This window comes from Carcharhinus amblyrhynchos, chromosome 3 (genome assembly GCF_965287045.1).
Source record: "Carcharhinus amblyrhynchos chromosome 3, sCarAmb.v2.hapA, whole genome shotgun sequence".
NCBI classification, from domain to species: domain Eukaryota; kingdom Metazoa; phylum Chordata; class Chondrichthyes; order Carcharhiniformes; family Carcharhinidae; genus Carcharhinus; species Carcharhinus amblyrhynchos.
The window spans coordinates 27907925-27933680 of NC_137326.1; the positions used below are offsets into that span (position 1 = coordinate 27907925).

Below are 25756 nucleotides of genomic sequence, written 5' to 3' on the forward strand. Positions count from 1 at the left end.
ATGATGACATCCAAGTACATCAGGTTCATCTGCTTACTGAGATTCTTAAAGGGACATCACACTTAAAATGACATTACAACAAGCTCTCTGCTTCATCTGTGAATGCATTAGTTTCACGGGGCTCAAGGAATAAGCTAATCAGATTATAATTGAAGTAGTTGTAATGTACTGATAAAGGTAATGCTCTACAGATTTGCAAACTTGAGATTGAAACCATTTCAGGATTGGGGCACCAAAAACATTGAGGGTATAATTAGCCTTGACTGTCTGCAAAATCTATGCAATAATGCTCGGGGCAGCATAGTCAGTGCAGGCTTGGAAGGCCAAAGGGCCTGTTCCTGTACTATAATTTTCTTTATTATTTGTTCTTGTATCATAAGAACATTTTGCATGCTGCATAACTTTCTATCCCAGGGTCTTCCACGGACCAATGAAAAATAAAATAAAGCAAAGTGTAAAACAGACTACTAATTTGTCATTGTCAACTTTGCAACATTACTCAAAACCAATTCCATCACCATTGTTTCTTCTTTCATGACTATTAAGAATTAACAACAACTTTTATTTATTAAATATGCCTTTAATTTAATGAAGTTTCCCCATGGGCATCGCAGGAACATTATAAAACAATTTATGACACTGATCCATGTCAGGAGATGTAGACTGGAATCTTACTGCCTCACCCGTTCCAATTCCAAGGTGGGCGAGGCTTGCAGAATGGAATTCTCCATTGGCCTCTGGTGGGATTTTATGAGCCACACCCAAGAGAGGTCATAAAATTCTGCCCATAAGGCCTGATGGTTAATAGTTTAGAATCATAAAGTTTTACCGCATGGAAACAGGTTCTTTGGCCCAATTTGTCAACACCACTCTTTTTTTTAAACCCCTTAAGGTAGTCCCAATTGCCTGCATATTCCTCTATACCCATCTTACCTATGTAACTGTCTAAATGCTTTTTAAAAGACAAAATTGTACGCGCTTCTACTACTACTTCTGGCAACACTCACCACCCTCTGTGTGAAAAAATTGCCCCTCTGAACCCTTTTGTATCTCTTCCCTCTCATCTTAGACCTATGCCCTCTAGTTTTAGACTCCCCTCCTTTTGGGAAAAGATATTGACTAGCTGATCTACGCCCTTCATTATTTTATAGACCTCTATAAGATCACCCCTCAGCCTTCTACGTTCCAGAGAAAAAAGTCCCAATCCATCCAGCCTCTCCTTATAACTCAAATCATCAAGTCCCGGTAGCATCCTGGTAAATCTCTTCTGCACTCTTTCTAGTTTAATAATATCCTTTGTATAATAGGGTGACCAGAACTGTACACAGTTCTGGTACACAATTAAGTAGCATAAGGAGGGGCACAGGTCACAGAGGTATGATTTAAAATGTTTCTTAAAGGAGGAAAGTGAGGGAGAGGAGTGGAGAGGCTTAGAGAGGAAATTCCATTGTTTGGGGCTAAGCAACTGAAGGCCTGACCACCAATGGGAGGGCACTTAAAAGTGGGAATGCAAAAGAGATCACATTAGAGGAGAGTACATAAAAAGGGTTCTGAGGTTGGAGGAGTTTACAGAGATGGATAAGACCATGAAAGGATTTGAAAACATGGTTCAGAATTTTAGAAACAAGATATTGCCTTAACAGGATCTGATGTAAGTCAGTGAGTTCAGGATTGATAGGGGAGCAGGACTTCAAAATCCAGGCAGTAGTTTATGGAGGGTAGAATATGGATACCACCCAGGAGTGTGTTTGAATTAGTTTAGACATGAGTGAGGGTCCAAGTGACAGATGAGCTGAGAAAGGGGTGATGTTGGATGATGTTACGGAGGTGGGAATGGGTGGTTGTGATGGTGCAATATGCGGTAGGAGTCTCATCTTGAGACCACATGTGAAAGCAAGATTGCAAAGATTAGGTTAATATTACACAGTTGCCAGGGAGAGGGAGAGAGTCGGTAGCTCAGGAACACAAATTTTTACAACTTAAGGATGTTCCAAAGCGCTTTACTACCAATTAGATACTTTTGACGGCACTATTGAAATGTGGTGCAATGCAGCAACTAGGTTGCGCACAACAATCTCACTGACAGCCATGAGATAAATGACGAGATTAGCCAGAACACCAGAAGAACTCCCATCAGATAATGGTATTGGATCTTTAATGAGCACTCAAGAGAACAGATGGCCCCTTGTTTTAATGTGCCATCTGAAAATTGTACTCCTATCAGTGAAGCACTCCCTCACTTTGAGTCTGAACGTATTGCCTGCATTATCTGCTCAAATCACCCACAAGATTTGCAGTTGCCACAAGATTTGTCTTCAACTTCCAATTTTAATGTTGAACTATCTGATTTGACTATGGGGTTTAGTTACCAAAAGGCATTGTGATGTAACAGTGATTTGTGAACAGGTGTGAGATTAATACTTTGGAATGGTACAAAAATTGAAATATATTGCTGTGCTTTCCCACTTAATGTCTGATTTTGGGTGAGGCTGCTACAGCATCGTGTATTCCATATTTGGAAAGCATTAGGCCTGCCCACAATTTAGCATTTTCATTCCTTGAAGTATTAATATCTGGAATATTTGATGCTCTTTTGCATTGATAACAATTAAAAGCTTTTTTTTTCTTATTCGTTAAACATTCTTCCATTTATCTTTACTTCATAACTGCTGAACAACATTGATTTCTGTTAATGGTTGTGGATTTGTGGCTCATCTTTCTCTTTCCAATCCCTTGGCCATTTCAACTCATCTCATTTCATGTTTTCCTCACTTTGACAATGAAGAGGAATTTGTAAATTGCTCCATTACTTTGATTATGATTGCTTCATGTTGGTAAGGGGAAAACGAAAAGCATATTGTAAAATATAAGATAACATGTCTATATTAATGAAATACTTCACAAGTACTTGAAGGACAGTCTTGGCATGAAGTTGCAAAACATTGCACAGACTAGAAATAATAAATGAAGGAAGGTGGGACAGCTCCATTTTCTGAGTATTGGTGAGATATAAGAAGTCGCATTACATGGTATTGCCGTGTGGCATGATTCAACTCCAGGCTCGCAACAGATAATTACAGAAGAGAACAATGGAACTGATATTTGTCCCTATTTTGGGGAAAGAATCAGGTAGAAGTGTCCTGAAAACCATGGTGTAGCATTTACTGTCTCACTTCTACTGTCATCCAACTGATTGCCATATTGGTGGGCCCTTCTTTTGGCTGGCCCGGATAACCGCTGAAAACTGGGGGCATCTCATCTGCCCATATAAGTCGGGACCCTATAATGTGCGTGGGACTCCGATGCAATTTTAGGCTCTTACTGAGCAAATTATTTGTTGCACAAGGTTCTTAAAGTACATCGAGGTATCTAAATAGACTCCTCCGAAGGATCGCTGGAGGCCACTCTGAAAACAAAAATGGTACCTTTCCCAGTGAGATATTTGGGACAAGTGTTTGAACTCTTGGGTTATAAAATCATCCAACCCATTTCATGGGGAGTGTCCGCTATGAACACTTAATGCTTCACCCTTCCCATCCCCTCACCCCCAGTTGTCGGCTGCTTGTTCCTCTTAGTATGTCCTTGTTAGGTCAATTCCATGGAGGAAATCAAAGATTTTCACGTCTCCTGATCCAAACTTCTCCAAACATGTGGGCATTTCACTGAAGACATCTGGTGGGCAGCTGTGTGCTCCTCCTACCATCCATCCAAATTGAAAATCAGCTTAATTGTTTCCTGATTTCTTTTCATTTCTTCCAATGCTATTTTCTAATTTTCTTTCTGTAGGTTTTCTTTGCAGTCATTCCTTCTTTGTGCGCGATGATGCATTAACCACAATAGTGCATTTTAAAGATTTCTTACCTCTCTGAACTCTGGTTCTGTTTTAGGATATTTCACGCAGATTTCTACTCTGGCTGATGTCCAAGAAAATGTGATGGAGTATCTTCATGTTCTCAGCAGGCCAAAGGTCATTGACCAGGAGCACGATATAGTATGGACGGAAGCGTACATTGACAACACTGTAAGCTAATATTCGTTAGATTTGTGCATTACCAAAATTATCTTGGTGGAACATCTGGTAAGGAATAATCAAATAGAGAATATGTATAACCATATTCCATTTTAATGGAAATAGTCTACTTGCTTTCCAGAACTCGTGAAAAAAAACTGTTAGGGGAAAGTTTGAGTAAATGTTCCACTTTCCAAAGTATGTTAGCAACATTTTCTATTTGGCAATGAATTTGTTTTTTGTTTAATTGCTCGCAATTTCTGCAGCTATTTTCTGTAGACATAGGAAAATATAGTTAAAAGAAAGAATGGTTAACTAAAGGAAATCATTTTATTTCAAGAATATTTTCATGGTGATGAGCTGGAACTCCATGAATATTTTAATTGCAGTATGAAGTAGAAAAGTGTTAAGCAAAAGAAAACAGGAGAAATTGAAGGCAAGTTGAGCAACTGAAGTTCATTCAGATTAACGGTTAAATTTGGCATGAAGGAATGGAATATATGGAATAAGAGAACAAGTGTTGCCATCTGTACTGCAAAACTGATTACACTTGGTTGTCCATTCCAGTCCAGATGGTTTCATTAAATTTAATAGCCTCCAGAGATTTTAACAGCACTGTTAGGCATAAGTGAAACATACTGTGGCACTTCATGGCTTATCCTGCATTCTGGCACTGGTTATTAACATTATGGTAAAGACACTTCTGTGCCATCTAAATGTCATAACAAACAGAATCAACAGTGAGGAATTTTAAAGAGTCTTTCCTTTGATTGAGACTTTTCTTTTCTGTGATGGTGGGTAATGGACGATAGATGAATCAACAGCTCACTTTCCATCTCGTTTGATAAATTTGGGAGGGATGTAGAACAGGTTGCTGATTCCCTGTCACCATTTTACACAATTGCAGAATTATCCAGTTGAGTCACAGTTTGACACAAGAGTGAAGATATTGTCAAATGCCGTGATGTCTGATTAATTTGACCACAGGGTTGCAGACAACCCATTGTTGGAAGTTAAGTTTCACTCACTTCTATTGTGGAGGCACGGTAGCACAGTGGTTAGCACTGATGCCTCACAGTGACAGGGACCTGGGTAAGAATTCCTGGCTTGGTTCACTGTCTGTGTGAAGGTTGCACATTCTCCCTGTGTTTGCATGGGTTTCCTCCAGGTGCTCTGGTTTCCTCCCACATTCTGAAAGACATGCTGGTTAAGTGCATTGACCTGAACCGGCGCCAGACTGTGACAACTAGGTGAATTTCACAGTAACTTCATGTAAGCCTTACTAATAAATAAACTTTAACTTTAAAACTTTAATACTCTATTGATAAAGCCAAGGATGCCATTTTTTTAAAAACAGTAATCACAACTTGTTCCTACCTTCAAAGATGTGAATACATACACCAGTGATACCACCCCTGACTCCCCACTTTATGCCTGTGCCATCCTTAAAATTGTACCACTTAGTTTATATTTTCTTCCCTCATTCTTCCTACCAAAATGTATTACATCACACATTTTCTACTCTAAATTCTATCTGCAATGTGTGTTCCCATTTAACCAGTCATCCTATGTCCGACTGTATCCTTTTGGAAAGATAATTCTGTACTGCCTGTCTAACTATATTCATAACATTCCCAAATTTTTTGCTATCTGCAACCTTTGAGATTATGCTCTGTATATCCAAATCAAGGTCATTACTGTCTATTAAAAAGAGCAATGATTCAATACTGACCTGTGAGAAACACTCCACTGTATACATTCCTGCAGTCAGAAACACAACTGTTCACCACTACTTTTTGACCTTTAGCCAATGTCATCGGCGTGCTGCCATAATCCCTTCAATCCCATGGGTTAGTAGTAAAATATGGGGAGAGATTTATAATACATAGTAAAATTAAAGATGTAACATTACAACGGAGGCTTGATTAAGATTATTTTTCTGAATAGTATTGAGATATTTCAATTAACAAATTCAGGGGTTGGTTGTGTAACACTTTGGAGACACCGGCCGGGATTTAATGACCTCACTCGGACGAAGCTGAGGCCAACGAGGTTCCTCGAGCACTCCGATTCCAAGGCGGACGTGCCAGTGAAATTCTGGCCACCCTGTCTTATACTGAGGGAATTGTAACAGGCCAGGGGTGGCCCATGGTAAAGTCCATTGACCTCAGGTGGGATTTTCTCGTTTCAGTGCAAGCATGGCTGGAAAATCCTGCCCTGAGTCTCAGTGTATTAATACTGTGTATTAATATATACACATCTTCACCAGGCGTGATGTCACAGGATACAAGCACGGGGAACTTCCAGAGTATATAAGCAGGCTGTAGTGAACACACCTTGTAAATAAAGCTCTGTTAGTTTTTAACACTTAGTTAGTTTTTAACCCTCTGTACTTTTCAGCATCAATATCACATACACAACACCCTGACATTGATTTTAACACCTCTTTGCCTGGTAGGAATCAGCAGGAAGGCAGCAAAACGGAGTGAGGGGCTTACCACTTCTTTCCCCCCTCAGTTTCGCAGATTGCAATTTAAGCCATTGGGACCCTCCTTAAATACATTGATCAGGGCTGATCTGCCTGAGGCCTAAGTGATGGTTTCTGACAGGCCAAATCAAGTAGAGCTATGCCCTGGGCCAGAAACTGCCTGGGCGTTAACACTCAACGAGGTAAGTTTAAAAATATATATTTACTTTATTTGAGTGTGAGTACTTCTCCAAGCCCCAGGGGAAGTCTTGGGCCCCTGGGCCGATCTCCTACTCCAACTCCTCCTTGTTTGGGTTTTGAAAATGTAATTCTGTACTGCCTGACTAACTGCCACAAAGCACTCTGCCTCTGGAGGCAGTCATCTTAAAATCAATTGAATAAAACCTTTCGCAGAAACACACACTAATGAAGATTGCTGTCCTTATATTTACAACACTGCCCCTATGTTTCGGTGTTCCCTGCTTTAGAGGTACCCACTAGCTGGGTGGTAACTCACATTCAGAGCTCCATGTATCAGGACCTCTGTTTCCCTCAGTCTATGACAGCACATTTTGTCACCAAATTAAACAGCTGGACAGTCTCTTCCCACCAACTACCCCGGCTGTTTGGGCTGGGAAGCCGGCAAGTGGTACATTAATGAGGCCTCGCTAGCAATAAAAATCAACAACTCGTAAGAACTTGCCTTTGTGTAACTCCTTTGATGTAGTAACCCTTCCCAAGGCACTACATAGGAATGCTAGCAAACAAAATTTGACATCGAGTGACATAAGGAGATTTAGACCAGGTGACCAAATGTTTTTAATAAAGCAGATTTAAAGGAGCAAATAGAGAGAGAGTGCGAGTGAAAGGAGATTCTGAAGGAGGCAATTCCAGAACTTGGGGTTTAGGTTGCTGAAGGCATAGCCAGTAAATGATGAAGTGATTAAAATCAGGGAGGTTCAAGAAGCTTGAGTTAGAGGAGTGCAGATATTTCAAAGTGTTGTAGTGCTGGACAAGATTACAGGAATAGGGAGGTGTTGGACCATGGACAGATTTGAAAACAAGGATGAGAATTTTAAAATTGAGGAGGGCGATTTTCCCAAAAAAATTCCAAGTGTCAAATTCACATAAAAACTGGAGTAGGCCATGATGGTTTTTTCAGAGGGAGTTTCAAACTGTATCTCCCACACTCTTGTGCACTGTTGAGTGCTGCAGTATGAATCACACTGAAAATCAGTGGGCAGGGCCTTTTCCCGCTGGAAAGGCCAGCAGCATAGCGCTGAATGGGCCACAGTACATCTATCAGCGGTCGGATTGATTCCTTGCACTTGTTCTAACTACCCTCACCCACCCCCCTGCCCCTGGCCTGCCACAATCTTCCCCCCCCCACCTCCCCGTAGCCCCAGCAACCCTCCAAGCAGGCCATCCACCCCACCTCTCACCACTACCCTGATGCCCAACCCAATAACTGGCTCTCTCTGCTTGTAATCCATCGGCACAGTGGCAGTGGGCCCCCCTCTGCCCCACTCCCACTGATCACACCTCCCATGAGGCCCCCCATTAGTCCCTGTTCAATTAGGCCCCACCCCTCTGGCTCCGCCCCTTGGCACTGTCCACCTGTGCATTGGCACTTTACCCCTTGGGCAGTGCTGGGTGTCAAGATGGCAATGCCCAGGGGGCACATCCACCCCCGACCCTCTTGGGTGCCTCGAGGATCCCCCATCACTCCAGCTCCCTGCAAATGGAGAGCTATAGTAAACCCCACTGGAATGAACCACTCCTGGTGGGGTGGTAGAGGCTAGTGGGCCTGGAGATTTCAATCCTGGGCCTGCTAATGATTTGCAAATTGTATGAAAATGATCGTTTGATAAAATTATGCAGCTCTACATCGATTTCTGATGTGGAGTTGACAGCACCGGAAATCTGGTACCCGGAGACTCCCATAAGCCATGGCGCCAGTGAGAAATCCACAAAACAAACTCTGTTTGAGCCTCACAGCCCACTGAGCTGCAAAAATAGCGGGCTGGGAGAATCACCCCCAAGGTGTTTAACCAGGAGCCAAGAAAGGTCAGTGAGCTCAGGGATGATGGGTGAGCAGACCCATTGCAAATTAAGGCATCAACAGCAGAATTTTGGATGACCACAAGTTTACATAGGGTAGAATGTGGAAGGCCAGTGAGGAGTGTATTAATATGACCACATTTAGAGGTAACAAAGGGTATGGATGAAGATTTCAGTGCCAGATAAAATGGGGCAGTGGCAGAGCCAGGAGTTTTTATATCAGTGAAAATAGGCAGTTTTAGTAACTGAATGAATATGTGGTCAGAAGCTCATCTCAAACATGAGACTAAAGCTGTGACCAGTCTGGTTCAATCTCAGAGAGTTGCAGCAAAGAGTGCTGCTGTTTATGATGGGGGCTAAAGACCGCAGCCTCTGTCTTCCTAATGTTTAATTGGAGGAATTTTCTCCTCATCCATTTCTGCTTCACTGGATGTCAGACAAGCAGTCTGATAATTTAGCAGCAGTGGAGAGATCAGGGGTGAAGTTAAAGTAAAGCTAGCTGTCATCATCATGCATGTGGAAACTGTCACTGCACTGATGTTGCTGATGGCATGAATTAGATGAAAAATAGGAGGGGACCAAGGTTTGACCCTTATGAGACTCTAGAGAAATCAGTGTTGGAGCAGAAAGAGAAGCTACTGTCGCTGATTCACTGGCCATGGCAATGGAACCAGGTGAGTGTAGCCCTGCTCAGCCGATTGGCAGTGATGAGATATTGGAAGAGACAGTGTGGCCAATCTATCAGAGGTTGAAGACAGGTCAACAAGGACGAGGAGGGAAAGTTTACCTTTGCCATGATCACACCCTGGACATTCTCCCCAACACAATTAGAATGCCACTTGCCTTGCCATATTCCAACCTAAGAGATAGAGTCCTATCATCTAGAGGACATCAACAGCAAGCTGTAAGTCATAGAATCATAGAATCCCTTCAGTACAAAAGGAGGTCATTCGGCCCATTGAGTCTGTACTGACCACATCCCATCCAGACCCTATTCCCACAATCCCCCTGATACTAAGGGTCAATTAAGCATAGCCAATCAGTCTAACCCTTTGGACTGTGGGTGGAAACTGGAGCCACCCAGGGGAAAACCAAATCAAAAATCATATCAAAAGAGTAATCTAGTTCATAAATTTGAAAGTTTTTGGCATATATAGAGATTGATTAAGAAAAACAAGTGCTGATTTTCCAAGTTCATACTGCTGTTTGAAAACTGAGGGCTGTGAAGTAATATCAAAAACAGGCCCAGGTGTGTTTGACAGAGATCATTGGAAACAAGGCTTTCAGTGGCTTGCAAACATTTATTAACGACTTACAACTAAGTACAGGGACAGATGAGCACAAAGTTTCTTTTAGAGCAATGTTTCCTAAACTTTTGCAGCTGCAGAGAACTTTTGACCTCCCGCAAGCACTGAAGGAGCACCTGAGAAATCTCCTTTTTATATTGAAGAATTAGACCACAAAAAAAGATTATTGCACAATAGGTACAAACATAAAAAAAACTTATAAGGTGATTCAATGTCTTACATGTATACGTTAATTATAGTAAAGAAGCTCTGTTATTCAACATATACTTCCACTCACACACCCTCCTTGACCATCACCCACTCCCACTCTCACCCTCATCCACACTCTCATCCTTACCCATTTACCCTCCTCTTGAGCCAATGTAGTCCCAGCCCCAGCTCCTCTCAGACCCCCGGATCATGTCTGCGTGGGTTTCCTTTACGTGCTCCGATTTCCTCCCATTGTCCGAAAGAAGTGCTGGTTAGGCGCATTGGTCATGCTAAATTCTCTCTCAATGTACCCGAACACGTGCCAGAAAGTGGTGGGTAGGAGATTTTCACAGTAACTTCATTGCGGTGTTAATGTAAGCCTACTTGTAACACCAATAAAAATTTAAGAAATGATTATCTATCGTGTACAGTCAGTGGATGAAATTTCACACCAGCAATGTGAATTTAGAAAATCAGCCCAGCAGCATGTACATAGGACAGGATTTTCCAGCCCCGCCAGCCACTGGCATTGTCCAGACCCACTGAAAGTCAATTGACTTTTAGTTGGAGCACCGAATTTCCCAGTGGATCTCACCACAAAAGGGCTGGAAAATCTCAACCATAATTAGAAAGATTGAAATATTTATTCTACCTTTACATCGAAGATGTTGAAATTCAACTTCAGCAAGAATGCAAAGAGAGTACAGTCAGATCATCCTGCTCTTTTTACAGCTCCCCTCCTCCAATCCCCCAAAACTAATTTAATTCCCAATGGTTTCTGACACAATTCTTTCACTCAGAAGGTGGTAAGTGTCTGGAACAAGCTGCCAGAGGCAGGAGTAGAGGTGGGTACCATTTTGTCTTTTAAGAAGCATTTAGACAATTACATGGGTAAGATGGGGATAGAGGGATGTGGGCCAAATTCAGGCAATTGGGACTAGCTTTGTGGTAAAAACTGGGCGGCATGGACATGTAAACCCCAATGACTCTATGACTCCATAAGAAATTGTAGGGGAGAAAGCTGACAAAGCTCCATATGCTGGTTTGAATTGACCTGAGCCTGAACCACATTTAGCTTTAGGCCTCATTTCAATGGTGCTAGTGTACTGTGAGTGCCAATTACAGCTTCCCATCAGTAGGAGTGAGAAATTTGCTGTTTCCATTAAGGTGGAGATTATCTTAGGGAGGGCCTCGAAAGGGCTTTTTTTTTGTGTTTCCAGCTCAGTACCTCTGCTTCTCCTGGATCTACAAAGATAAAAAAATTCTTGGGCCTTTTTGGAGGCGCTTTTAGCAATTTCTTTCAGGACTGCAGCTCAGACTGCTCAGTGTCTGCTGCAACTGGGGACAGCATGCACAGCTTAGACTGCTCAGTGTCTGCTGCAACTGGGGATAGCATGCACAGCTTAGACTGCTCAGTGTCTGCTGCAACTGGGGAGAGTATGCACAACTTAGACTGCTCAGTGTCTGCCGCAACTGGGGATAGCATGCACAGCTTAGACTGCTCAATGTGTGCTGCAACTGGGGAGAGCATGCACAACTTAAGACTGCTTAGTGTCTGCTGCAACTGTGAGAGCATGCACAGCTTTGCTCTGCACTATTGTGCCTAATTTTGAAATCCTAGAACACCGTCCCCCAGTTAGATCAATCTTGGATAAAGGGCTTCAAACAGTCATTGGAACTGGCTTCCAGCAATGACCCAGAGTCTCCAGGACACTGTTGTGGGCAGACCTGGAGAAAAACTCAACAGGGTATTAAAAGGGATTGTTTCTTTGTCTTCACCAGATATAGTAATATTGAAAATGGGGAGGGAAATGGCTATTTGACTGACAGTCAACAAGCACCGTCCAATTGGGTAATGAACCTTTTTGCTTTCCAATTGGCCTAGGGAAATGGTGCAGCACAAGGATGCCTGTGTTGACACCTAATGGCTGGAGTGTGGGGGGGCAAGTCATATGATGATGCTCCCAGGAATACATATAATCAAAGTTGGCAACCTGAATTAAGACCATTACTTGCATATGTCTGTTTCAAGCATGGGCAAAAATGCATATTTTTTGGCCTTACCCCATATGGCAAGTGGTGTGTTTCCAAGTGAAAATATCTTCCTACATTCACCCGCCATCCCCCTGCCTGCCAACCCCCTGCCCATCATTTCCCCCACAACCCCACACTGTGTTCTTCATCCAAATAGACACTGAAAATGGCACAATGCAAACCAATCTGTCAGCCACTGAAACCAGATACAAAATATCCACATTTATGTTTTTATACACTGCAGATTCAACAGAATAAGTGAAAAATGAATAAATTATGAACAGTATTTTGCTGCAGCAGATAGCTCTAGAAGAGAACCTGTCTCTCCAATCTCAAGCTGTAAATGAGGTTATTATTTACCGTAATGTTTTAAAGTGTTCACTATAAAACAACCTGGTGTAACAGATTAATATTTCATGAGTATATATTCCAGTGTATTCTCTGATCATTTGCAGTTCATGAAATAACGTACTTGTTCAATGAGAAAAAAACATGCTTTGAGGCAATCATTGTGTGTGGTGGGTATACAAAGATCCATTAACAGATTAAGCCTAGTTGTTAAGTGAACGAGACACTGTCATTAATTGTCCTTTATTTCTTTTCTCTTGTGCATCAGCTCCCACAGGCTAAAAAGGTAACATTTGGAGTCAGTTGCAGTTGATCTCACACGTTCATTTATATCAGTGCTGCTGCCAAATCAATACTGTTTTATTGTGTCAGTGTAATCACCTAATGTTGTTCAACTACACAAAGTCCGAAGAACTATTCAGAGAAATACTTTTATTACATTTTTAGGATAGCCCTGTTAAATTTGTTTTTAAAATGCTAAAATTCAATTATTTTCTTTTTACTTGAAGTAGTCTTTGAATTTATTTTCAAAGGTTGATGTAGCCTGGCAAAAAACTTGGCAAAAATTCAAAGCTCCCCCTTGCCAGCAGAGTGGGGGGGTGGGGGGGGGGGGGGTGGGTGGGCGGGGGGGGGGAACATGGCAGGGGTGTATGTTTGTCACCTTCCTGCCTCTGATGGTATTTTATCACCAATGGGGTAGGTGATGGGCCCACTCTTAGCCAATTGAGACCCTTAAGTGGCCAATTAATAGCCACTTAAGGCCTTCCTCCAACCATCCTTGGCACGTCACCAGGAGTAGATGGCAATTTTGCCCCCTAGGGGGACTGCCCATTAAAACCTTGCAGCCTACCTATGGACTTGGATGAGGAAGTGGTGTGGTGGGAAAGGTGGGGAGGAGTTACTCCTGATTAGGCACCCTGCAGCCCTCACCTAGGGCTAGATCCCACTGGAATAACACCCTGCCTTCATGCTTCACCCTCATTTCGCTTTGCTGGGCCTACCTGATTGCCTTCAGCAAGCCCCAATCCAGTTTGCCTCCACTCCAGCCCTCCAGTCCCTGGTGGTGCTATTGGGATTGAAGAGCTGCATCAAAAGGATAGAAGCCAGGACTGCTGGCAATTAATTGCCTGAACAAAATAAAGTCAGTTGGGCATTTGCAAGCGGACATGCTCTGACTTTCGCTGCCCCCTAAATCCCTAGACCCTGAGTGGAAACAGTTAAGACACAAAATGGTTTGGTATGTACTTTACTGTGTATATTTATGTATTTATGTATAGCTTTGTTCATTTTTAAAAAATGTGTCTTCTAAATGATCAAGGAGATGAGGGACAACATTATTATCAACTATAAGCACGAGTTAGTGTTTGAACTGAAGTTTAGGTCTGATATTAACAATGAAATCTATTAACTAATCTTTTTTCCGAAACATTTCAACATGATACAGGTGACTTCCTCTATCAACGTTCTCATCATTTACAATGCAGGCTTAGATGAATTCTTGTCCCTCTCTCCATTAAAAGTATTAAGATCCATAAAATCTCCCCTGAAGGATTCAGACATATGTGTTTTACATACAGTCATCAATTTTTCTCAGCCTTGCTCCAAAGAGTCATATTCATGGAAGAGAAGACAAACCTTTATATATTCATCATAAACCTGTCTTCAGCAGAAACTGCTCTCAAATAGGAGAATGGTTAACTTTTAAGAACAAGTATATATTTCATTTTGTTTTCAGCTGACATCAATTTGACATATACTGAGTTGACATTGGATGTATTTCTCAGATCCTGCCGGATGCTACAGATTGCTACATTGCTGGTTGAATACACATGCTGTATAATCATAAGTGATGTGACATTCTGTAGAAACATATCAACAACCGCCTAATAATATGGGTCTGGATTTTCAGCCTTGAAGTGGTTAAGGGAAGTTGGGAACCAAAAGAGAGAACGCTGAAAAATCTCAGCAGGTCTGGCAGCAAGTGTAACGAGAGAAAAGAACTGATACTTCAAGTCCAGGTGACTCTTTGTCAAAGCTAAAAGGCATAGAAATTGAGAGATATTTATACAGTCGGGTGAGGGAATGTGAAATGAGTCAGAGCTGCAAAACCAAGGGGAAAGGCTGCTAATGGCAGCCCATGGGTTGGGAGTTGGGAAAATTCCTGGCTCAGTCCACTCACCTTGGGAGAAAGTGCTCGCAAGGGCAGGATTTTCATTGTGAGGAGGTGGGTGCAGTGTGCAGTTGGGCTAGCCGACCCAGGAGGAAGTTTGGAGGCAGCCACCAGTCTGCTGAAGTAGACTGTTTGAAAGGCCCGCCTTGGTGCTGCAGGACTTTGTCCCAGCTAAAATAAAAAGGGAAGTCATTTCAGCCCTCACCCCGACACCCATTTGCCCCCTCTCACACACACCCAATGTCCCATCCATGCCACCTCATACCTTCAAAACCAGCCCATGACCCCTCATATACCCTCAGACCGAGGTATACCCCCTACCCATCCCCTTCAGCCCGATGCCAAGCTATGGCACTTCAATGCTCATTCACCCACTATATCCTGTATAGACGTAATGAATTCTGTCGTGATAGTAATCACTTTGAAATGTCATTCATTGGTAACTTTCCACTTTCTTAATCACTGTAGCCCAATGAAACTGTCACTTATCCTGTTCCTCTAAAGTTTCAATAGCTGAAACACCAAGCACTTGAAACTCGTGAATTTATAAACACTGTGAATTTATAGCATAGATCAGAGATGCGGAGCTGGTAATCAAACTATGTTTTCTCAGGGGCTCAGGTTTTTCAACAGGCTGCTGGATTTCTGGCCTCTCAGCCAAACCTCATTATGTATTCAAAAACAGAATCTGCTGGAAAATCTCAGCAGGCCTGACAGCATCTGTGGAGAGAGAACAGAGTTAGCGTTTCAAGTCTGGATGACCCTTTGTCAGAGCATTATGTGTTCCTGGCTGAGAGCTTCAAGCCTGGATTTTCACTCTCCAGACTGGTGTGCTGGGCTGGGAAATTTCTCCACTTGCCACATCCCCCTGTCAGAGAAAATGTGCCATGAATGGCAAGACCTTTGTTATGGGAGGAGGATGCCCGATGGAGTCAACTTTAGGAGTGTCTTTTAAGATTGAGAATTGTGGAACAAATGTGGTGAAGGGATGATGTCCTAAAGGAAGCAGAGCCTCTGTAAATACCAACAGACAGTCCCTCTGGATTTCTTCCTTGTCTCCTTTCCCTCCACCACCTTTTCCTCCTCTACATCCTCCTCCTGTTCTTGAGGTGGCCAACTCACAACAGCAAGGTTGTGAAGGACACAGCAGCCACAAATTTTGAAAGTACAACTGTCAATGTATTAATGGGCTTCCCTGATCGGTCCAGATAGCAGAACCATAGCTGGGGAATGCTCTAGAATCCTCCTGATGGCAGAGTGTCTCTTGTTTAGGCCCATTGTCTTTACGTGGTCAGATGGAGAAAGGATGTCATCAGCCATGGATATAGCGATCTTCCTTATTTCCAAGCAGCCAACCACTCTGCACTATACCACAAAGCTTACCATTTTTAGAGTACACGGCAGGGGGGGTGGTGGGGGAGGGGGGGGAGCGTGGTGGGGGGGGGGGTGGAGGAAAGAAGAAAAGGGGAAGGTGCAGAATATAGTGCTACAGTCCTAGCTAGAGTGTAGAGAAAGATCAACTTAATAAAAGATGGGTCCATCCAAAAGTCTGATGGCAGCAGGGAAGAAACTGTTCTTGAGTCGGTTGATACGTAATCTCAGACTTTTGTATTTTTTCCCAATGGAAGAAGCTAGAGGAGAGAATGTCTGGGGTGCATGGGGGGTTCCTGTTTATATTGGCTGTTTTGCTGAGGCAGCAGAACTGCAGACAGAGTCAATGGATGGGAGGTTGGTTTGTGTGATGGATTTGGCTACGTTCACAACTCTTTCTAGTTTTTTGTTGTTTTGGACAGAGCAAGAGTCATACCAAGCAGTGATATAACCAGAAAAATGATTTCTGTGGTGCATCTGTAAAGGTTGGTGAGAGTCATAGCGGACATGCCAAATTTCCTTAGCCTCCTGAGAAAGTAGAGACATTGAAGGGCGTTCTTAATTATGATGGAGTGGAACCCTTTGCCATTCCTGTTGACACACAGAGCCACAAAGCCATGCGCATGCAATTGATGGATCCTTACATCACTGAGAATTCCTAACAAAGCCAAATACTCACTATTCCTGCTTCACTCTGGTTAGAAGAAAAACAATGAGCAAGCCTCTGTGCAGGTACAGAGCTCTGTCACCTCACGGATGCAGCAGTGGACAACAAGCTGTAATATGTTTTCAATGTTGCCTGCCCCCACAACAAAGGATTTGGTTGTGTAGAAGTTGAGAGTGATGGTGACCCTGATGGCCCCTGGCAGCACCACCGTTGCCCTATTGTGTGATTGCAGGTCCAGATGAAGAAGGAGACACAGCTCGGTGACCACCTCATTGGGACAGCACGGTGACACAGTCGTTAAAACTGCTGGTTCACAGTGCCAGGGATACGGGTTCAATTCCCAGCTTGGGTCACTGTCTGTGCAGAGTCTGCACATTCTCCCTGTGTCGGTGTAGGTTTCCTCCGGGTGCTCCAGTTTCCTCCCACAATCCAAAGATGTGTGGGTCAGGTGGATTGGCCATGCTAAATTGCCCCTTAGTGTCAAGGGGACTAGCTAGGGTTAAATACATGGGGTAATGGGGATGGGGCTTAGATGGGATTGTGACTGGTGAAGACTCGATGGGACAAGTGGCCCCCTTCTGCACTGTAGGATTCTATGATTCTATGAATCACAGGCTGCACAGGTATTACTTCTGGCATGGGTGAAGGTAGGAGAAGGTGAAAATGCAGCTGTATAGCGGGTAAGCTATAAGAAGAATTAGGCCACTCGGCCCATCGAGTCTGCTCCACCAAGTTGTGAGCGATTAACACAGTGTATTCACTGAACCTGTGCAGTTCAGGTTTGCAGAACGTGTGTCAGGTCAGCCTGAGAGGCCGTTTGACATCACACTCTGTCTGGTCTGAAAGCTTCTGGGTACATTCCCACCAGGCCCATTGTAGAGTCCTTCCCAGCATGGGCTACCATGTGAGCTGTACCAGAAGCATGAATCACACCATCTTGAGTGCCTCTGGTTTCCATGGCTCTGGCTCCAGCTGTGCTGCAGAGCCAAAGTTTTCGAACTTAGGCCTGGATTTTCGCTCCCAAAGCAGGTGTATTGAGCTGGGAAATCTTCCATCTTTCCACAACCCCGCCTCAGGAAAAAGTGCCATGAATGCTGGGACCTTGATTCTGGGGGATATGGGATGGAGTCAAGTCTAATGTCCCTGAATGCAGATCAGAGGGGACTGCCAAGTGCCAAGGTGGGCAGTTCAAAAGACTGGCCTCAGTTTTCAGGGATTTTGGCCCAGTTATTTCCTTTAACATTAGACCCTCTAGCCCTCACACCCCCGCACCTACTCCCCATGCTCCATACGTGCCGTCTCATGTCAGCTCATGTTGCTGCCCATCCCTATGGCCCCCTTAGGGCCATTAGTGCCAACTTATGAATATGTTTGCTGGATAGAGTGAGTGACTTCTGGATCTGGGGTCTATGCTCCATTTTAGATATGCCTCCATGGCTCTGGGAAGTCCAGACCTCAAATCTAGAGCCGAAAAATAGGGTGCCTCATGGACCTTCCATATCATCTGCTTTGGAGAAGGAAATTGATCAGGATGAACCCCTGGCTATACAAGCATTGTATAGCACTGCTAACCAGGGACCCAGGTTCAATTCCGGCCTCAGGTTATTGTCAATGTGGAGTTTGCAAATTCTCCCTGTGTCTGCATAGGTTTCCTCCGGGTGTTCTGGTTTTCTCCCACACTCCAAACATGGCCTGTCCATTGCTACCCACCTGTGGATATCGATTAGCTGCTTCACTATGATTCCTGTTTTATCCCAGAGAGCTGCACCTCACTCACTGAGCAGTATGTAGGTTGTGCCAGCTGCCAGACAGCTGTAGGCAAATCTCTTATGGGAGTTATCATTGGCTGACTAATATTCAAGACCACTGCTCAATGGAAACATTGGGCACAGGTTAATTTTGCAGTATGTTCCCAGCGTTGATTTGGGGATTTATTAAATTTCACAGGTGGAAAGTATTAACTTCCATTCCAGTGTGTAAATAACTTCATACTATTTACTCTTGCACCTTGGAGTAGTTTAAAAATGTATTCACAGCAATGGTATAAGGATTATTATAGAGATTCCAGTGGCGGAAAGCTCTGAGTGTTGATAATGTATTAGCATGGAGTGAGGATCGTTGACCTAACAGGAAACAGAGAATCAGGATAAATGGGATGACAGGCATTGAGGAGAGGGTGGGGAGTGGGGAAGCAGTGGCATAGGGATCACTGTTGGGACCTTAGTGAGTCACAATCTAAATTAGTGATTTGGATAAAGGCTTGAGAGGTATTGTAGCCAAATTTGCTGATGATACAGAGAAACATAAGAACATAACATAAGAACATAAGAAATAGGAGCAGGAGTAGGCCATCTGGCCCTTCGAGCCTGCCCCGCCATTCAATAAGATCATGGCTGATCTGTCGTGGCTCAGTTCCACTTTCCCGCCCTCTCCCCATAACCCTTAATCCCCTCTCTTATCAAAAACCCATCAACCCGCGTCTTAAAAATATTTAGCGAGGTAGCCTCCACCACTTCAACGGGCAGAGAATTCCAGAGATTCACCACCCTTTGAGTGAAGAAGTTCTTCCTCAACTCCGTTCTAAACCGTCCCCCCTTTATCTTGAGGCTGTGCCCCCTAGTCCTACTGTCCTTTCTGAGCAGGAAGAGTCTCTCCACCTCTATCTTATCCATCCCATTCATCATCTTATACGTCTCAGTGAGATCTCCCCTCATTCTTCTAAACTCTAACGAGTACAAGCCTAGTTTATTCAGCCTCTCCTCATAGCTCAACCCCCTCAACTCCGGCATCAGCCTAGTAAACCTCCTCTGCACTCCCTCCAAGGCCAAAATATCTTTGCGTAAGTACGGCGCCCAAAACTGCACACAGTACTCCAGCTGCGGCCTCACCAATGCCCTATATAGCCGCAGCAAGACCTCCCTACTTTTATATTCAATCCCCCTCGCTATGAAGGCCAGCATCCCATTCGCCTTCCTGACCACCTGCTGCACCTGCAAGCTGGGTTTTTGCGACTCATGCACAAGGACCCCGAGGTCCCTCTGCACCGTCGCCTGCTGCAGTTTTTCTCCACGTAAGTAATAATCCTTCCTACCATTATTCCTACCAAAGTGGACCACCTCGCACTTGCCAACATTAAATTCCATTTGCCATTTCCTGGCCCATTCGCCCAGCCTATCTAGATCCTTCTGCAGACTCTCCACACCCTCCGCGCAATTTGCCGTTCCACCAGTCTTGGTGTCATCAGCAAATTTCGACACCATACACTCAGTTCCCTCCTCCAGATCATCTATATAAATGGTAAATAGCTGAGGCCCCAGCACCGACCCCTGAGGCACTCCACTAGTCACCAACCGCCAATCCGAATAACACCCATTGACCCCCACTCTCTGCCTCCTATTTGACAACCAGTCCTCTATCCACGCTAACACCCTACGCCCAACTCCATGTCCCCTGACCTTCTGCAATAACCTCTTGTGAGGTACCTTGTCAAACGCCTTCTGAAAATCAAGAAAGACCACATCCACCAGCTCTCCTCTATCCACCGCCCTAGACACATCCTCATAGAACTCCAGTAAATTTGTCAGACACGACTTCCCCTTAACGAAACCGTGCTGCGTCTGCTCTATCAAGCAATTCCCCTCAAGATGCCTCGCTATTTCCTCCTTGATGACGGATTCTAACATTTTACCTACAACAGACGTTAAACTAACCGGCCTATAATTCCCCGCCTTTTGCCTGGCACCCTTCTTAAACAGCGGCGTAACATTAGCCGCTTTCCAATCTTCTGGCACTTCCCCGGAATCCAGCGACGTCTGGAAAATAACCACCAAGGCATCCACTATCACCTCCGCCATTTCTTTCAGAACCCTTGGATGCATTCCATCCGGTCCTGGGGACTTGTCCACAATCAGCCCCTCCAGTCTGTCAAGCACCGCCTCTCTAGTAACAGTAATGTCATTAAGACCCTCCAGTCCTACAATCTTTCCATCTCTAACACCCAGCAAATTATTCACGTCCTCCTCCGTGAAGACCGAAACAAAAAAGTTATTCAAGACCTCAGCCATTTCCCCATCCCCTACCACTAAGTCCCCCTTCTCATCCTCTAAGGGTCCAACGTTCACCCTAGCCAGCCTCTTCCTTTTTATATACTTATAAAAACTCTTGCTTTTTTTTTATATTAAGCGCTAGCCCAGCTTCATAGTTTCTCCTACCCTTCTTTATCAATTTCTTTGTCAATCTTTGTTGACATTTAAACCTCTCCCAATCCTCTTCTCGCCCACTACTCTTAGCTACTCTAAACGCCTCCGCTTTTAATTTAACACTTTCCTTCACCTCCTTCGTTATCCATGGCTTATTACCTCTCCTCCTACGGTCCTTTTTGACCATCGGAATAAATTTCTGCTGAGCACCAAGAAAGATCTCCTTAAAAATCCTCCACTGCTCCTCAGCAGACCTACCTTCCAACGCGCTCCCCCAGTCCACATTTGCCAATTCCTCTCTCATCCTACCGTACTCCCCTCTGTTCAAACAAAGGACACGTGTCCAGGAACCCACTTTGTCCTCCTCCATCTGCACCAGAAACTCCACCATACAATGATCACTCTCCTCAAGAGGATCCTTCACGTAAGGTCCCTGATTCTACCCGCCTCATTACATAGCACCACGTAGGAAAGCAAGTTGTAAAGAGGACACAAAAGCCTTCAAAAGGATATAGATAGCTTAAGTGGGTGGGCAAACATTTGGTAGGTGGAGTATAATGTGGGAAAATGTGAGGTTGGCCATTTTTATAGGGAGAAAGGGTTTGCAATAGGGCAGTACGGTGGCAGAGTGGTTAACACTGCAAACCAGGGACACAGGTTCAATTCCAGCCTCAGGTTACTGACAATGTGGAGTTTGCAATTCCTCCCCATGTCTGTGTGGGTTTCCGTCAGGTGTTTCAGTTTCTTCCCGCACTCCAAAGATGTGCGGATTAGCTGGATTGGCCATGTTAAATTGCCCTTAGTGTTAGGGGGATTAGCAGAGGAAATACGTGGGGTTACAGGGATAGGGGGTGGGTGAGATTATGGTCAGTGCAGACTTGATGTGTCTCCTACACTGTAGAGATTCCATGATTCTAAATAACTGAAGAGAGACTGCAGAATGCTAGGTACAGAGGGAGCTGGGTGTTCTCATGCATGGAAGATTAGTGTGTAGGCAGCAAATCATTGGGGAGACAAATGCCATTTTATTGTAACTAAATCTAACTGGGATGAAACCGCAAAGTAGGGAAGTCTTATTACAATTGTAAAGGCTGCTGGTGAGACACCTGGAGTGTTGCACACAGTTTTTGTCTCTTTACTTAAGGAGAGATATGCTTGCATTTCAGGCAGTTCAGGGAAGGTGCAATTGATTGATTCCTGGGATAAAAATGTTGTCTTATGAGAAAAGGTCAAGTAGGTTGAGCCTATACTCGTTGGTGTATATGGGTCTCCCATTCAAGATGGAAATGAGGAGGAATTTCATTCTCTCAAAGAGTTAGTAACCTTTGAAATTCTCTATCTCAAAGAGCAGTGTAGACTGTGCCGTTTACTACATTCAAGGCTGAATAAACAGATCTTTGGTCTGCAAGGAATTCAAAGGTTATGGATACAGACAAGGAAGTGGGGTTAAAACCACTTATTGACCAGCAGAGCAGGCTCGAGGGGTTGAATGATCTTCTCACTCCTACTTTTTATATTTTATGTTTTGTGACATTGTTCCGGGGTAATGGTTGAAGATTTGCAGAGCGTTTTGTACAAGAAAATATTGTAATACTTATGTCAGCTTCATTTGTGGATTCTTTAGCTATTTAAGGCTATATACAATGGAGAATCCTTCTGAGATGCCCTGCAAAAGCAGAAGCTTTATGATGAAGGAGTTACTGCCAGCTTAGCAGTTCCTTAGGTGTCTTTTTGGAGAAAGAGGATCCGTAAGTACTTGAAAAAGTACTTCCTCATTAGACTGGACTTCCTCCAGTCTTGCAGCTGAAACTGAGAATCCCAGCTAGGTGACCTGAAATCTCAATGGTATCTCTGCTGGAGGTATAATTCCTTGCAAATGATTCCCCAGTTTGTTAGTTCTGACAGTGATAGAGTTCTTTATCTAGGTGCCCAGTCTCTCAATGTCACTAGTCATGACATTCATGAAAGCACAATGTCCTGCACTGTTCTCTTGCCGCCTTGCAATTCTCTTGCAGAAAGCCACAAAACTGCCATTCAATAGTAGACATTTCAGCCTGTCCTTTCCAGATGACAGCACTGATATTACATTGTTAAACCTTTTACAGCAACAATTGCAGGCAGCACACGGTGGTCTCAATAGATTTAAAGCATAAAGCATGCTGAAGCATGAAATGTCATCTGAAGTTGGAGCTAAAAAGTTACCAATCCATTGCTTATGCGATTGGCAAATGATGTGGGCTTATAGCCTGGCTGGTTCTTTGTTCTTTCTTGCAGTAAGATTTCCCGTTGCCCCCTCCCCCCTCACCAAGTGCCACCCAAATGCTTGGTACATCAAATGTCCTGTGCACCCTCCCAAGCATCAGCTTCTTGCCCAAAATATTTAGACAAACATAAAAATGATTTGTGTTTCTTTCTGGAGCCATTGTTTGGTATAACGCATCCTCCCACCCTATGTGCAGGCCACCAAGTAAAGATCATTCAGCCTTTTCATCTCTCTAATCACCTTTGTTCATGGGCCGGGAGACATCAGCGAGGGCCATTTCGCAGGGTTTGCGCTGCGAAATCAAATTTTTTAGCATAATCAGCTCTACACAGAAAATTGACGTGGAGCTGATTGTCATATTGAAACCGGCATTTTAATATAATTAGTGGGCCCGGGACTGAATTTTCCAGGTCCGCTAGGGTCTCTCCACCCCCCGCCCCCACTGCTGGGAGTGTTTCCCTCCAGTGGGGTTTACTCCTTCTCCCCTCTAATGGGGAACTGATAGCTTGGACCTTGCTGGAAGGAACAGAGACCATTCAGGCCCCCCCCAGGAGGTCAGGAGTAATACAACGGTGCCCCTCGGGCAGTGCCAGCCTGGCAGTACCAGCTTGCTACCTAAGCATTGCTCAAGGTGCAAACTGGCACTGCCCAAGGGGCACCTTGGCACTGCCCACCAGGTCCTATTGAGGGGCAATTGGTGGTAGCATCTGAAAAGGGAGGGAAGAGGGCTGGCATTCTGGATGGAGGGGGTCAGGGATGTTCGGGGGGAGGGGAGATTGGGCCTGGCGGGGCAGGAGGGAACATTGGGGCTGGTTAGCACGGTGGGGGAGTCAGGACTGTCCATGGGAGGGGATCAAGACTCAGAGGTGGGGGGCGGGGGGGTTGCTAGGGAGATTGGAGGTTAAGGGACATTGGAGGTGACCTGTGGAGACCGGGAGGCCAGCAATTGGGAGGTGTGGGGTCTGCAAGGGGTGTTGTGGGGCTGACTAGCGTTTGGGCTAGCCAGCGATCTGTAGGTTGGCAATGAGGGGCCCTGTGCATGCACTGATCTCTGCACTGATAGATTGGCACATGGCGCAGTTGTCTGCTTAGCATTATGCTGCCGGTGTCTCTGGCAGGAATAGGCCCCGCCCCTTGATTTTCAAAGTGAATCATACTAGAGCGCTCTATGGTGCACTGAGTATCGGAGATTCATTCTGGAAATCACACGTCAGTAACCAATGGGATTTGCTCCCATTTTCCCGCACATTGGGAGAACCCCAGTTTATATTGCCAGATTTCTACACAATTACTTAACTAATCTATATCCCTTTGCAGTCTCCTTCTGCCTTCCTCACAACTTACTTTTCTGTCTATCTTTGTGTCATCAGCAAATTTAGCAACCATACATTTGGTGCCTTCATCCAAGTTATTTATGTAAAGTGCAAATAGTTGGGGTCCCAGTGCTGATCCCTGTGACACTCCAGATCTTAGCAACCTTAAAATTACCCATTTAGGCCTACTGTCTGTTTCCTGGTGGCTAAGCAATCTTCCTTCCATGCTACCTTCAATGTTACCTCTAATGCCATGAGCTTATTTTGTGTAGTAACCTTTGTGTAGTAATCTTGTCAAATGCCTTCTGGATATCTAAATATAGCACATCCCCAGTTGTTTGCTACTTCTTCGAAGAACACCAGTGACACAGCATGGAATTGTTATCCATGAAATATAATTAGCTGTTGTTTCACTAATTCATCATTAAGGCCCATTTTTCTTTTGTATCGGTTTGGTTTCATAAATTCTTCACAAGTGCCTCAGATATTTTCTATAATCTGTGTACGGTGTATTTACATCACATTGTGTGTTTTTTATACTCAATGACTTGAAATCTAAATCATTAGAGCAAGTTATTTTCCCACAATTCCATCGATAAGCTTAACATTTATGGAGAACACGCCTCAGACCACTGAGCATTAGTGATGTTAGAAACGAACCAGGAAGATTTTCAAGTGACCTTGTAAGTGTCTCGCAATGGTTTGTATTTAGACATTCACAGCAAATAGCAATTAGAGGAAATTGTCCTGCTATGTTTATCATGTTGCATAGCAGCCAATGGAAGCTGTCCCACTACTCAGACATTCTGGCTGAGATAGAGTGTAATTACTAACAGCAAGGAGTCCAGAACAAACAGCCAGAGCTCTCTACTGGTCATGACTGACCAATTAAAAGGATTTTTTTGAGTGATAAATGCCCATTTTCGGCTTTTATCGTATATTTCGACACCTGCTGAGTTTCTGTGAAACTAAATATTCTGCACACTGTTCATTTTCCTGATTTGCTTTAAGTTTTTTTTCCTGCCTTACCCCTTTTATCTGCCAAAGCTGTTTGTTCCTCACTCATGCAAATTATATTGCAACTACTGATGCAGTTGAGAATAAGATGTTTTAGGAAAACTAATGTTTATTATTCATTTGTGTGCACCAAGAAATTTTGACAGCTTTATGCACTGCAAAAATGGTTGTCCTTAGGGCCGATTTTCCTCCTATTGTGTTTACTTATAAAGGATTGTTTGGGTATAGTTCATGGAGGTCAGGAAGGATTATTTGCTCATAATGGATTGTCCCAACCCCTTGCCCCTCTTTCTGTCCATTTAAATAAACAGAATTGCCAGAATCTTACTGTTCAAGCTGAT

The 25756-nt window shown here is 43.9% G+C and overlaps 1 protein-coding gene across 2 annotated transcripts in view; it reads left to right on the top strand.

Annotated features, from left to right (window-relative positions):
* Positions 1–25756, top strand: part of cacna2d3a (calcium channel, voltage-dependent, alpha 2/delta subunit 3a) — a 776701-nt gene that overhangs the window by 493581 nt on the left and 257364 nt on the right. Inside the window, exons 13-14 of one of the 2 annotated variants that reach the window (XM_080182611.1) lie at positions 3888–4021; positions 12684–12701. In XM_080182611.1, the coding sequence (XP_080038737.1) occupies positions 3888–4021; positions 12684–12701 (152 nt within the window). The remainder of the gene's footprint in view (positions 1–3887; positions 4022–12683; positions 12702–25756) is intronic. The other variant, XM_080182617.1, reaches the window with a different exon arrangement.